Here is a 15,650-nt window from a genome sequence, read left to right on the forward strand (position 1 = left end):
GTTTCATTATTCCAGCTTAAACAGTGACAAGGCACTAAGGACAAAGTCACTATTTTTTTTCCCTCTTCCTAAGTGTATTTAGTTCCTAGAGAAATGAAAACACACCTACCTGTTGTCCATCTTGATAGTTGTCTATACTTAATGTCTGTGTTGCCATCATGGTTATTAAGACATTAATTGTGTCAAATCATCATAAGCATGAATAAATATTCTTTAAAGAAAAACATATAGTTAGTTAAAAAAGTGGCCACTTAGAATCCAGTTCTAAAGGGTGAGGAAAAAATAAAGGTAGAAATTCAGATTTATGCACATCTCTCAGAGAGTTTATTGACAACAAAGGCCACATGCAAATTCAAACAACAAATAAATTCAGTTTGGAAATATAACAGCTTCATTGTCTCTTTATATTTTAAAGCAAAAATTTTAGAGGCTGAGGATTTTTTATACTCACAAGCTCAAGTGAACTTTATCATCAATTTCTGCACTAGTTCTAAGGTGATACATGAAATCTAGAAACAGGCAGGTTTCTGTGTTTTTAAAAGGCTCCCAACCCACTGAGCATCACTGTCACTGAAATAATAATAGTTTAAAATTATGAACCAAATGCAAAATGTTAAGGAATACCCTGTTCACTTTTGGGTGTGAATCCCAGATTCTAAAGTAGGGCTGAAATTACTTTCACAGACCAAGACTCAAATCACTTCTGACATCAGGAATTTGCCATCCAAATCATTTACGGTTCAACAAAGAAGGGAACAATATCTAACAATATCTAATTTTTAAACCACTGGGCCCATGTGACTATAAAGTTTCAAAAGGGACCTAGGAATTCAGAAGTCTTGATTTCAGAGACATTTGATACTTTGGGAAATATTAATTACCATAGGATTTAAACACAAGTAAATGCATCGTGTTATTCTCTCTAAGCATTAGCTGGAGTTTGGTGCCCAGATGAGTTAAACATTTTTAAATTAAGAGATACTATAATTAAAAAAAAATAAATTAGCAAAGCACCACCACCAGACAGAGTGTACCCAACTTTTTGGTTCACATTATTACTTCACATTTCATTTTCATGTCAGATCTGCAGCCATTACAACTGAAATCATGTAACTCATTAAGCTATTACCAGTAACTATTAACAGAGAAGTCAATTTTCCTTGACACATAGGAGTTCTAATGTTTAGCTACTGCTGAAAAAATCCATATTAAAAAAGAAGTCAGAGCTCATGTCTTGAAAAACATTATATCCAGGAAATAATTCCAGGCTTTCTGCTCTTTTTCACTTATGCCAGTATTGAAGAACTAAGTTTTAAAATTTTCACCACTTTAAGATCTGAAACAGAATCTTTTTTTTATTTTTTTTGCAATGTGTTCAATTACTACAAATTTTTCAACTATTTTTAAATCCTTCCCTTATTGCATACTACTAGTGCATATGACAATTTTAAGAGCAATTTTTACATTTCTGGATATTTTCCCCTACAGTCTCCAGTGAGTGTTTGATTTTGCAAATACAGGACAAATTTCAAGGTTCTTTTCTTTGACAACAGTTTCAGGCACAGAGACAAACCAAACTCCTCAGGATAAACCTCAAGCCTTACTTTGCATCAAATTCACTCAGTGTAATTCCTAAGTATGAGTGCAATTTTTTAAATCCATTTTTAAATAGTTTCAAAGACCAGAGAAGTTCACCAAGATGATGTAAGCATGACTTCCTCTACAAACCCAAGTAATATCTGTTTTAACTGAACATCAGTATTCTTTCTTTGAAACTCCAAAAACATGACTGATTTCTCCACCAAAATTAAAAACAAAAAGGGAACAACTGAAGTGCACTCACTGATAGAAGTACTTCAGATGTTACATTTCTTTTTTACAGTTACAAATAATTTAGTGTTAAAAGTTAAATCAGCATTTGCCACAATAAGCGAGATAACTCTCAAAATACTTTAAGGGAACACATTCTGAAGCATCAGCCCTGCAAGCGTTTGTTTGATGTTTAAATATTTATTTTCTTCCATAAATGGCAGCTGACAGCCAATGCAAGTGCCTGTCTGTATTGACAGAGTGAACAGGCACATAGAAAATGCTGCTTTTCTTCCTTCTCAAAAGATATACATTTAATTTATGACTGTGACATCCAAAGCACGGACCAGACTACCCTCAAAATAAAAGCAGAACAGTTGAAATTACCAACAGAGCAAACACTATTTAATGATTATTTTAAAGCTAAGTCCCACAGAAAATACTGCTAAAGAAATTGTTTAACTGTGGGAGAAAGATGAAATTCTTAGGCAAAAATGAGAAAATAAAAGTAAAACAGTTGTAGAAGAGGAACAAAGTCCTAAGAGTTCACAGGGACATAAGACCATATTTGTGGCATGAAGAAAAACCTGGAGAGGGAGGCCACAAAGATAATACATGAAAATTGGTAAAGACAGTAGGACATGGCAAGCATTTTTGGAGAACAAGACAAGCTGGACTAACTCTTCCTTCCAGATTTCCATAATGAAGAGACTTCCACATCTGGAAGGCCCCCAGGCCACACAAAAGAAGACAGGAGGTGCACAGCTTTGAGCTAGATCCACAGATTATTGCATCTAGAAGGACTTTGGCCATATTTTCTCCCAGGGGGATGACTGGAAGGAAGTCTACATAAGTATATCCTTTATTTCCCACAAGAGCTTCCCCTCTGACTTATAATTACAGTAGAAAAAGATTGAGCTATTAGGCAAGAAAGGAACTGATGAGATTTAGTGAAGACAACCACTGCAAATCAAGAAGAACAAATTGAGCTAATCACACACTTAAATTGAAGCAATTAACTGAGGAATTACTTCTCTTCACTAAAAAGAAACATTTGCTCATTACTCAGTAGAGGCAAGAAACAAACTGTGTTAAACTTTAGGAAAAGTAACTGAGAAGGTATTTACAGATTGGGGTTTTATGGCCTCATTTGGGATGCAGCACCCAGGGCTCGTTAGCAGGCACAGCCCCAGCAGATGCTCAGGCTGCAGACAGCGCTGGGACTGCTATCGCTCCCAGATGTTTATCACTGCCACAGCTAATTACTGCCACAGCTCCTCCACAGCTCACACAACACCTGGATGCTTTCTGATCCTTTTTACACCCAGTCAGCCGGGCTGCTTCAGGCCTCTCCCTGCTGAAGGTGGCTGTGATGGAAAGCAGCTGACTTGGAATGAAGCAGTTGTGGTGCACTTGAACAAGCCTTGCTCTTGGCTGACCTACTCGTGTGGTCATTTCTGGCTCACGTGTGTCCATTCTCAGCTCACAGACCATCTCCAACCAGCACACTCCACCTCAGGACACAGAGTATTTGGCTATCTGAGGTGAACCCAAGAATATATGACTTCAGGACATCTTAGCTTTCAAAATGCCAATTATTCTCTGTGAAAGAAATCGAGAGTAGAGGGAAAACTGTGTGTGTTATATTCAAAGACTCACAAATAACAAAAATAACCTGCTGGTCTGCTTCACACAGAACAGAACTAACTCTCATTCTATTTATTTTGAAAGCAAAGTGTGTAGGAAACCCAAGGAAAAACTTAAGGTCATGTAACTGGAAGCTGATGCATGACCTGCAATCAGAAACTCCACTGACACCTGTGGTGAAAGGGAATTCATAAAAGATCACAGTCTACAAAGCAAAGGGGAAAAAAAAAAGGGAAGCCTTTTATAAAAGGAGATGTGAAGTGAAAATGTAAAGCAGAAAGGAAACTAAATGAAGAGGGGTAATCATAATTAGAAATGTGGAGCGTTTGTGCAAGTTGAGTATGTAAGAGAAGAGATTAAACGTGAGCTGAAACATACACACAAAGTGATCACTTAACATTCATCACTCCACTCCTCGCTTGTTCCACTTACTCCTTCATAATTAAGGGCACAGGGACCACCCAGTAACGTTCACAGAGGTACAGGCGAGCTGCTGGAGATCAGTGGTATCATTTTTAACATATACAAGCTACAACAGATGTTCCTAAGAGATATAAATAGTTATGCTTCAGGCTACGACCTAACCACCAACCCTCTTAGGGTTGTGAAGGAACTGCCCAACAGACTTGTTAACAAGTAATCATTCCTCCTAATTTTCCCTCATACATGTTTCTTTGAAGTCCTTCAGAGAGAAATGCTTGACTGGCAGATTCGGCATGGCTCTTTGTTCATTCTTATTTAAGTTTAGTCCTTGTACTTGCTCTGTAACAGTATATCTTCACATTCACACAACAAGTTGAAACAAAAATCAACTTTCTGACACATGAAAAGCAACTAGAACTGGCTTCCTTTTCAACACAATATAGGATGATATTTATTTCCAGGGCACGCTGTTTTCTAAAGAAGGTAAAATACTGGCCATGAGAAAGCTGCTCACCCCTTTCCTTCAGTGAGTTGAAGACATTATCTTGTTCCAGCACAGAGATCCCACTTATGTACAAGGTGGAAGACAGAAACCTAAAAACCAACAGAGAAATAGTCAGAAGAAAATAACACCTTAAAACACACATTCTAAGACTCGATATGATTTTTTTTTAATTGTTTTACTATGTGGTTACCTCATCAAGTGTTAATGAACAGACAGGAATTTTTTGCATGTTTTGCAAATCTTTGCATTGTTAATAATCTCTAATCACACCCATTATCCCACGCTTGAACTTCTTATCCCATTATTTGATCTTTCTGTCATCTTATTCCATTCATTCTCTACTTTCACCTTTGTCTCTGCTGACACCTCTAACAGAAGGCTCCATTTGGATAATAACTCTCTCACTGTTCAACCTTCATATTTTACTCCTTGGCTCCATGTCTGTCTGCCAAGACTAGGCAAGACACATCCCAAAAATAAAACCACAAAATGCAAATAGGAGTAACTCACCACTGTTGTGAAAATTAAGCATGAAATCAAGAAAGGTGAGAGAATTTTCCCCCTCCCATTTAAATCTCCTTCATAATCATTTGAATACAATCCATGATAAAATCAAAGCAGATGCTAGAAATGGGCCATGGTTAGGATCATGTGTTCTGTGAAGACAGGTCTTCCTACAGGATTATTCGGCCATTTTAAAAAGCTTTCAAAAAATTACAGCTTAAAATTAATTATATTTAACAGCATCTGTTTGATACAGTGAAGCTACTTTTAAAAAGTAGTAAGGATTGTGAAAGCAAAGTAGCAATGATTGTGAAAACAAACTTAGAAAACATAACTGCTGAAAAGCATTAAAAAACCATCTCGGGAGACGTTCCAGACACTAAGGTTGCACAGAGGCCACCAGAAATTAAATGATGGCTAAAACACAGCTGAGATCTTGAATCTGATTATCTCTGTTTCTCACAGAGATGAAGTTCACAATTAGAATAAGAGAGAAAGTAACTCCAACATTTCTGAAAGCAGGATGAAATTGGTCTTTGAATTGGTCTTTTAATTAATTAAAATTTATGCATGTGCTGTTTTCCAAGAAGTGATGGTTTTCAGACAAGTTCACAGAAAATCAAAATGTGAAGGGCCATTCAATCTAGATGCCTTCTCTGGTTCATGAAACCTGGTTCTAACAGAGCAGGGAAGGTATCTGAGGAGTTTTAAGGCAGTTTAAATTTCAGCCATTGGCTAGAAACTGAACACTGAGCAAGAAGGAGTTTCAGCCCAAAGTGATACACCTGGTCTTGAAGGTTCAAGGAGCAGATGGCACATTAAAAGTTCTTACCACTTTTCCTTAAACTGTCAAAGATCTGCATCTTCAGAAAATGGGCTTCTCTCATTTTTGCAGCTTCTTAATTCAATTCTGAGGACAGTGTAACCCTCTTACTCCCTTCTTCACATGCCATGCATTTTGGTACTCATTCTCACTTCAATTTACTGGGCTACTTTCAAATAAAGGACTTCTCACTATTTATGGCATCTTCAGAACAGAGGTCACTGACAGATAAATCAGGATAGATAAATAGATGAACTATCCATTCCTTGTCTCTGCTCAGACATAAGGAGCACTACTGCAAACCTGAAAATCCTGCCCTTGCATTCAGAAATAACTGCAGCCAGGAACTGGTGGGGCCACTGCTGCCAGATCTGGTCAGTCCAATATTCAGTGTATGAAGAAGTAGCCTTTGCCTGCAAAGCCTTCAGCTGAAACTCTAAAACCAGCAAATTTCTAGGCAGCTTATGAGATATTGAGGGCAGGAACAAAGAGGTGCTAAAGAAATGCAGGCCTGGGTGAAAGATGCTGCAGAGGGAAGGATGTGGCTGAGGAGCCAGAGGATGTTGCAGTGATATTGCCCTCTTCAAAGAGACACCGGACAACATTTAATACTGCTAAACCCTAAAACATATCAGAGAGATCTGAGCTTGCAGATGATGATGTCTTCTTGCACATTTCAGATACACCTGCTACAGGGTGGAGACAACACCAAGGCACTCTGGAGTCTTAACCTGGACTTGCTATTGCCAATTTTTGTTTTCCTTTAATTCCTCTGGCAGACAAGCTTTAAAGTAATGTCATCATTATAAAAATACCTAACTACGAAACCAAAACAAAGGGCAACTTGCTTTGTCTCTCAGAAGGTGAATCAGCACTGAGGTTTTAACTACAAAGTAAAACAGGAACTTGTTCATTCAAGCACTGAAGAGCCCTCATTTGAGTCATCCTCTCATTCTGCATTTCAGGAAGCAAAGACCTGTGAGTACATTCACATGAAGCAATACAAGCAGACATAAAGATCCATGTATTTTTATAGATTCAAATAATGATAGCAATAATTGATTCAAATAATGAAGCAGTAAGTAGAGCACATGCCAACATCCAGGATTCATTCCACCTTTGCTGCAGTCCTGACCTCCCACGCAGAGTCATTCACAGAAATTAAGACAAACAAATCAATATGAAGTTGATACAGACAAGTTTATTAAAACTGTCCACAAGTTTATTAAAACTGTCCTCAATGAGAATGTTCTCCTCGTTCAGCACCAAGGTGGCTTCCATTTCCTCTGTCTCATCTACTTAAAAAGTACAGTCATTATTTAGAATATTATACTTTTAAGAAAGACAATGTTCCTGTTCAGGAACATAATACCAGCCTCAGGGAGCTCCATCACACAGATACAGCCACTCTGTTACTTTACAACAGCTATGCTGTCAATTGCCCTGGGAGTCAAGCCCTAAAAAGCCACAAAACCAATTTAGGGCTGCAGTAAAATGAGATTTATTTTGTGTCACTTTGTTCCCTTTATTGTTTGGTGGTGCAGTAGTTATTTATATGTTAATCTTGATGAATATGAGATGACATTAAAAAATGAATGCCAATTATACTTTAAGAAATGGAAAATTAAAATCCACAAGTAAAGTTGAATTTCTGCAGAAATACAGGCTGTGGTCCAAGCTACCATCAACCTTTCTTTACATGTAGGATTTTGAACACAGATGCTGGGTAACAGTGACTTTATTCAGCAAGGCCTCTCCAACAGTGTATCTACTGCTTTGCTGTCCCATTAATCTTTCCTAGCATCCTTTTTCACATCCCTCCATCTCAGATCTTAACAATCCATACAAAATATTCACATCACAGGCCACCTCCCAAGCACCACCACACACTGTCACACAGCACGACCAACAACAAACCATCTCATTACAAGATTTGTACTCCTTTAACAACTCATGCTTTGTTTAAACTCTGTTTTTAGTACTTTTAATTCTATAAATTCTCCTATTTGCAAGTACCAAATTAAATATATATATATATCAATGTGCCACTTTATAAGCTAAAATTGCATATGCTGTTAACTGATAAAATTAAGGATGCATAGATCATAGCAATTCCTCCAGGTATGAAACAGAAATAAAAAACTGAGGGGATCTTGGTCTTGTGAAGAACTCTAGCTCCTGATTCTGCACACATCCTTGGTGTGTACACCAGCACATTTCCAGGGAAAGGTACAAAATCATGGGTCACATTCCTGATTGATTCCATGTCATCCCCAATTTACCACAGTCCTTCTTGACAAAGATGAGAAAGATGAGGAATTCTATCCAATCTTCATTCAGAAATGAATGTTTCTGGAGTCAGAAAGTCCTAAGATGATGTATGCCAGGTATCCTGCCCCCAGGTAGCTCTTGGAATTCTGGAAGGAAATCCTCAGGTTGCTCTCCTACCTTCTGCAAAATAGAATCCTCATTCTTCTGACTATGGAAAGGTCCTCAAATTCAAGGATCTTCCTGCAGCATCTCATTTCTCCTACCCAATTCACACTGTAATTTGACCTGGCTTTATTAGCACCATAAAGTAATAGTAAGGAATTTAGGGGACTAAACAGCAATTTTGGCAAGAGAAAAATAAAACCTGGGGGAAAGGAAACCTCCCTCTTTAATTGTTCCAAGACTCTTAAGGGATTAGGGTATGAGGGAGCAAAAATATTTTCCATCACTCCCTCATCCACTACCAATATCCACATCATACATGAAGATTCCTTTTTTTTCCTGTATTCTTAACACTACAAACAGAAGGACTTTATGGGTCCAGCACGAGAATCCTCACACACACATCATGAATCCTCACACACATTTATTGTTACAGGACAGAAAAGGATTTTTTTGCCCTCATTTTTTACCCAATGTGCTTTCATAACTTGTTGGACACAAAAATCAGAAAGATGCTGTCACATCTGCCTCGCTGCTCTCGTGGCAAGAGTGTGGCATTGGAAAGACTCCAAATGCTCCTTACATCCCAGAGGATGTGTATCAGCACTTCCACAACTGGAACTGATCCTGTATAACTCCTGCTTACTGATATTTAATTACCTTATCAAAACAAATTTCAATTAAAAAAAGACAAAAGTAATTCAATAAACAGAAGAAAAAAAAAAAAAAAAGGATGAGAACTCCACCAGCCTCACCATTTCTCTGGCATTGCCCACATGGATACACAGGGTTGCTTGTGCCCTGGACACAAATCCATCCCTCTGCCACTGAAGCCTTTGGAATAGCCACACAAGCACGTCCCAAATTTCTTACTTCTGGAGACACTGATGGAACCATCTCCTTCCAGGCAAATTAAACCAAAGCAACAGGAAATCCTATTTTAATCATGATTTGCATCAGCACCCAATAAACTAGGACTGAAATGAATTTTGTTTTGTGTTTATATTTTGTGGTTTCATAAGGAAGATGCAGAATAACCACCACTCTCTCTGCCTTTATTGCTATTGAATACTTTACAATGTGAGCAGTTTGTGTAAGCATATGTTATTATTTCCAACATTTTTATTATAAAACCATAAAAGAATCCAATTATTCTATGAAAGGGTGAATTCCTGATGCTATTGAAGTACAATTGAAGGGTGCCTAGGAGTTTTATTTAAATAATAAATGCATTTAAAATGGACTTTGGATGTTGAATGGGTAAGAAAATGACCTCTACACATTTTTGGCATTTGAACAATTCATCAAGATCAAGATGTTACCTTATCAATTATTTAATTTTTATATCTTTTATGATTTCTGCAATAACAACCCCATTCATGAATCAAGCATTAACTTGGACTAGGCAAAAAACCTGAAAGTGACACAAAACCCTGGCCCTGCAATGCTCTGTGAAATCCAATTCCAATCCATCACTAACTTTTCCAGAAACTTCCCTGTTCTGATTCCAACAATTTGGTCAAACCTGAAAAACTAACTTGGTTTTGCTACTAAGTTTAGGTCTTAAAATGAACTGTTCTTTTCTTTTTAAAATGAGGATGAAATAAAAACTCTTCCTTTCCTGCTCCGCTCTTGTTTCCCACCTCTCAGAAACACAAATCTCCATCCTTCCAGCAGTCATGACTGCTGCCTAAGTGTTCTGGGGTGAAGAAAGACTATTTAGGATTAAACTTACCCATCACCTACTGCTGTGAGCTGCATCATGCTGAACTACTTGGTCCAGGTGATGACTGCACAGGCAGGTGACATGCAAGGACCAACAGACAGGAAGACACTCGTGTTACACAGAATATTCAGGTAATTTAGATAATAAATGTTGGCCCAGTACCATATAAACCAAGTTTTCCAAGAGGTTTTGGCCTGTTGAAGGTTCTCAATGAACAGCCATATGCTCCATGTGAATGCTTTTGATCCTGTCCCCTCTGCAACACTAAAATGCACAACTCAACTGCTGATATACTCTTAAATAAGAAGAATCCTGCCTTTCTTATAAACTAACATATTTGCTTTCTCTTAGAGTCATTCTTAAGATGCTGAGTCATTTTTAAGTTGGCAGAATAACCCTGCTCAAACATATTCATTGTGGCAAATTTCAACAGGACTAAGAATTAAGTTACTGAAATCAACACCTCGAAATAACAATAATAATAAAAGATAAACAGGTTATCTTCCTTCTAGTATTGCTACTATCATGGTCTAGACCACATAAAAATGGGCTAGAAAACATAAATTAAGTGATCACAGACTGACCCAGAAGTTCTTTAGTTACAAAGACATACAACACAGCACACACATTTTAATTCCCCTGTTTTCTAGGCAGGTCAAAAACATGTAAAGATCCAATTTCTGTTTTCTAATTGCCTCTGTTTCCTTGGAATATAAAAGGCTTGGACTTTATTTTTCAGCAAGTATGATAATATCCTTTTCCCTTTGCTTTGTTTGCTGTGTAACTCATAAAAAGCCAAGCAGGATGTGAAGTATAGCCACACTTCCTAGCTTCTTCTGCCCTCAAGAAAAAACACAGGCAATTCCAAAACCTCACCAATAAAATAAAAATTGGAATTTGGAGGTTTAAAAAAAATGGATCCCTCTTTCAGTATACCAGAAGTAGGCTGCCATATTCTACTTTTTGCCTGAATTTCCCATCAGCTGCAGAAGAGAGCTGGAGATCTCTGGGCACAGCAGGGTGAAGGACAGACTGTGATCATCACACTCAGCTTCCATTTTCAAAAATCACCTTTTGACTCTCTGTGTACTCAAACAGCCCTCAGGTTTAACAGCAAATACCTCTTTTGTACACCTAGGTACTAAAAAATGAGAACACCACGGCCTGGAGGAGCTACCACATCAAACCCCAAACAATGTGTTCCTGTGAAGGATGAGAACCAACCATGCCAGAGCAAGATCTGAGTTTTATTTCCCTTTCTAGCACCAATGTCTGCCTCCCAGTGCCATACATGACATGGGATCCCCTCTTTGCTGGCAGGGGAACCAAGGTACTGCCCCTCAGCAACTTCATAAAAACGTGCCACAGCTCCAGAGTAGCAAAATTGGCATTTCCAGATCCATGGTGCCATTATTTTATTTTCCACCCCATCTGATCTACCTGATGAATCCTGTGTTCCACAGTTCTGGCATGAAACCAGTGAATAAAGTGAAGAACCTGCTACAAGTGTGAATATTTCACTGTTCAATCACCCTGGGGAGATCTAAAATAGTCTGGGTAAAAGATTTTGGCAACATCTGGCATCAAGTAAGCAAATGAAAGAACTCCATCAGCAGCTTTTTCTCCTTGCTCTTGGAATCCTCCTGCTTAGAAAAGCAGTAAGTTGTTTTACATTTTGTACAGCACTGAGCTGTGGCAAAATAAACCCCTCTGAGGCTTCTCATTTGTAAACCTACAGACCCTTTGAACAAGTGAGAAGTGAAGTAACCAGCTGCTTCAAGAGAAGTAACATTTGCAACATTTTTAATTTCACACACAAAAAAAATTGCATTTGGTCTTACTTAGACCAAAATACAAATATTAATCTGCTTTACTGTAAGCTTTCACATATGTGCCAGTTTTGCAGAGGCAACATTTGGCTGCCAGACCACGACATAATATTCTGAAATACAATTTGGACTGCTCCACTCAGGACATTAACACGGCCATTAGAACAGGCAGTTCCAGTGCCACAGTGGTGGCTCTGTGATCATTCACCCTCGGCCACTAAGGCTTTAATTTCACCAAAGAGTTACTCTTTTCCAGGAAATTGAATTGCTCCTGAACAGTCCCAAACTTACTGTGGCAGCAAGCAGAATTATTAGGGCTTTATGAGAGCACTGCATTTACAGCACAGAAAAATATAGTTGGAAAGCAAAATTCTGAAGAAGAAATTACAGCTTCCAGAAGACTAACCATTTTGTAAGGCTAAAGTATTTAAAATAAATTTATATTTCATTCATTCTAAACTCCTTTCAGTCCCATAATGGAAGATTGCAAGGACTTAGCTTTAAAATGTTATTTTTATTTAACCCAAATATTACAAATTGTATTAAGAGTACAAATCAAAGCTGTAAGTACTTAATACCAGCTTGACTTTTTACATGCCAAAGTGAAATTTCCAAATACAAAACAAAATCCCCACTAACCTTAACAACAACAACAATGTACTCAAAATGTGAAGAATTCTTGGGTTTTCTACCAGCACATGGGAAATGTAACAAGAAAAAAATTTCAGCCCAGCAAAACACAGATTTAAAAAAAATGCATGGCCAAAATCCACTGGGGAGATCAATGAGAAATGATCTGAGCCTCCAAAATCTCAGTGCAGCACACCAGCCCCTACTTTACCCTGTGACTTTCCCTTTTTACCCTGTGACTGCAGCACACTGAGCTCTGCCTTTCACCACTGAACTGGAGATTATGTAAAGAAAACGCAGTAAAACCTACACTGAAGTTTTCCAGTGGATACTTTAATTATGAGACGACAAGAAAATATATCAAGTGGTGACAGCCAAAAAAAAATGCTGTATAGTTCATAAAATAAACTGAAGATAGAATATTCATGAGAAAAATAATTTGAATTATTTTGAATAGATCATGTGAAATCTTTGGGGGATTTTTTTCCTGCAGACACATTTGAAAACTTGAATGTAATGATTCTATATGTGATTACACACAGACTCAGAAAAGGATAAATCTGCAATTTGACTTGACAGAAAATGCACTTGCTGTTGCTTGATACTGTAGCACTGACACAGTCTGGAAACACCTAAGGTGGATTTCTGATACAGTCACAACATCTTGTTTCCTGGTTCAGTGTAATCCATAAAATTCACATGTGCAGCTAACAGGGACTGACCAGGGCTCCATCCAGCTGCAGAAGCCATCTCACTTCAACCACACATACAAATACAGCCACAGGGATGTAACCCCACAGCACAGGCAGCCCATAAACAGATAATATCCCACAGAGGACAGGGAACAACCTGTGAGTGTGTGCACAGCATGGAGAACAGCAGGATGCGTGGATATCCTAAGCCACAGTTGTTACAATTCTCTTCATCAAATAATCTACACTAAAATTTTGTGGAAGAGAATGCTTGAGAATAAAATTAGGAACTAACTAAATGCACCTAAATGCACACTTTTTTGTAAAAACTAAGAAAGGCTTTTTTTTAAACAAAAAAAAAAAAAAAAGATATTTAGCATACTTTGAGAGTGACCTACAGCCTCTAGCTCTTCTCCACAGGATTTTGGCCCAAGTGTTTTCCAACATCCAGAACATAATGCCCATGTTGCCTGTTCTTGGGATCTGTTTAATGGAATGCACACAACCTATTCCAAAGAGGAGCAAGGACACAAAATTTATCTTGCCTGGGCAGCACTCAAGTGAAAAAAAAAAAAATCCAACAAACCAGCAACTCATTCAGTTTTAAGGGTTTCATACCAGATATAGTGTCCTGCATTAGGAATAAATTATTTACTGCCCCATCCCTGGAAGTGTCCAAAGCCAGGCTGGACACTGGGGCTTGCAGAAATCTGGGATAGTGGAAGGTGTCCCTGCCCATGGCAGGGTGTTGGAACAAGACGAGCTTTTAGGTCCCTTCCAATTCAAACCATTCTGGGATTCTCCCTCCCTAAACCACACCAGTCATTTACTCAGACAAAACTACAAAAAGGGACTAAAAACTTCAGCAGCAGCAGACTAAAAAAATAATCAAATACTGTGACCTGTCTAAAATTACACTATGTATCACCATTTAAGACTAAAGAAAACATGTAATCAATTAAATTTTTAAAAATAGCAATAAGGAGAATTATCACACGAACGTGTTAACTACTTATAATGTGATATTGTTAATTGACGAACTCCGGCGCGGTGGGAGCGAAGGAAAGCCATGAACCGCTCCATGAGACCCGGGACATGCGTCTCACTGAGGCAATAGCTGGGGATAAAACCAGCGCTTGATTTATTATTGTTTACACATCCCCAGCAGGGCCTCTGGGCAGTGTCAAGTCTCAGCTCCTAATTGCGGCCGCGTAAACACGCGGCAACCCCGGGCCTGGCTGCCGGGAAGGTGTCTGCTCACAAGGCAGCGGGGAGAGCGCGGGGGTCACAGCGAAAAGGAGCCAGAAGGGAGGGAGAGCCCCGGCGCATCCCGCAAAGCGGGGCGCATCCCGCAAAGCGGGGCGCATCCCCCAAAGCGGGGCGCATCCCCCAAAGCGGGGCGCATCCCGCAAAGCGGGGCGCATCCCGCAAAGCGGGGCGCATCCCCGCCTCCCCTCCGTGCCGTGCCCCCGGGGCAGGGCAGGTGTGCCGGAGGGGATATCCCAGGAGGGAGAGGAGCGGAGCGGGGTGCAGCTGCCGCGGCGCTGCGAGCCCGGGGGAGAGGGGCGGCGGAGCTCCCCCCGGAGCTCCGGTTCCCCCCGCCGCCTCCGAGGAGCGGCCAGCACGGCGCTGCCCCTTTAAGCATCGCGTCGCCTCCTCTCCCTCCCTCCCTCCTTCCTTCCCCCCCCCACCCCCATCCATGCCATCGCCCCCATCTCCTTCCTCCTCCTCCTCCTCCTCCTCCTCCGCGCGGACCCGCGCGCGCTCCCGCGTCCCCTCCCCGCGCGCGCCCCCGCCGGGACACAACGGGCGCTCGGCGGCCGTTCCAGAACCTTCCTCGCTTCGCTCCCCCCTCCTTCCCCTCCCCGCTTTTCCCCTCCTTCCCCTCCCCGCGCCCGCCACCGCCCCTTAAACCCCCCGGTCCGTGCGAGCGGCGGCGGAGCGCGGGTGCCCCTTTCTCCCCTGGCCGCCGCCGCCGCCCCGCTCGCCCCTTCCCCAGCCGCTCTGCCGCTTCCCCGGTGCGGCCGTGCCCGGGCGGCGGGCGCGCCGTGATGGACGGCGGGGCTGGAGCGGGGTTTGAGTGACAGCGCTTACCTCGGGTGCCAATCTTCGTCACACTGACAAGCGGCTGCAGCAATCGGGACCCGCACCGCCGCCGCGCGCGTCACCGCGCGCCGCCGCGCCCGGCCAATCGCCGCCCGCGCCGCCCCCGACGCCACGGCGCGCCTCATCAATATTCATCGCTGTGGGGCGGGGCTTGCGCGCACCGCCCCTCCGCATTGGGGGCCGCCCGTCTGCCTTCATGAATATGGATGAGAAGGGCGGGGAAAGCAGGGAGGGTGAGGCCACGCCTCTCGCTGTGTGTGAGGCGGGGGGATGAAACCATTGCTGGGGGTGGGGGGGAGGAGGGAGGCACCAAGTGGCTCCGCCATGAGGGAAGCGGCTGTGGCGGGTTCGTGGCGCCACACGAGCGCCGTTCCCTCGGGCAGCGCTTGGTGCTCGCCCTTGGGTCGCCTCAGGGCGCTGCTGCCCGGGCTCGGGAGTGTCCCTTGCCTCGGCTGTTGGCGCTGCGGTGCCCCCGGGAGCCGCGCAGGGCTGGAGGCTCCTCACGGCTTGTCCCAGGAACTTC

At 41.4% G+C, this 15,650-nt stretch overlaps 1 protein-coding gene across 3 annotated transcripts in view; it reads right to left on the bottom strand.

Annotated features, from left to right (window-relative positions):
- PKNOX1 (PBX/knotted 1 homeobox 1) overlaps positions 1 to 15,250 on the bottom strand; it is a 39,087-nt gene extending 23,837 nt beyond the window's left edge. Inside the window, exons 1-3 of one of the 3 annotated variants that reach the window (XM_030283498.4) lie at positions 15,116 to 15,250; positions 4,394 to 4,473; positions 110 to 211 (exon numbers count right to left, since the gene is read on the bottom strand). In XM_030283498.4, the coding sequence (XP_030139358.1) occupies positions 110 to 160 (51 nt within the window). In that variant the 5' untranslated portion in view covers positions 161 to 211; positions 4,394 to 4,473; positions 15,116 to 15,250. Of the gene's footprint in view, positions 1 to 109; positions 212 to 4,393; positions 4,533 to 9,879; positions 10,006 to 15,115 lie in introns of those variants that run through there. The other 2 variants (XM_030283487.4, XM_012569511.5) reach the window with 2 other exon arrangements.
- Positions 15,251 to 15,650: the final 400 nt, after the last annotated feature.

The sequence above is a fragment of the Taeniopygia guttata genome, chromosome 1 (genome assembly GCF_048771995.1).
Source record: "Taeniopygia guttata chromosome 1, bTaeGut7.mat, whole genome shotgun sequence".
NCBI lineage: Eukaryota > Metazoa > Chordata > Aves > Passeriformes > Estrildidae > Taeniopygia > Taeniopygia guttata.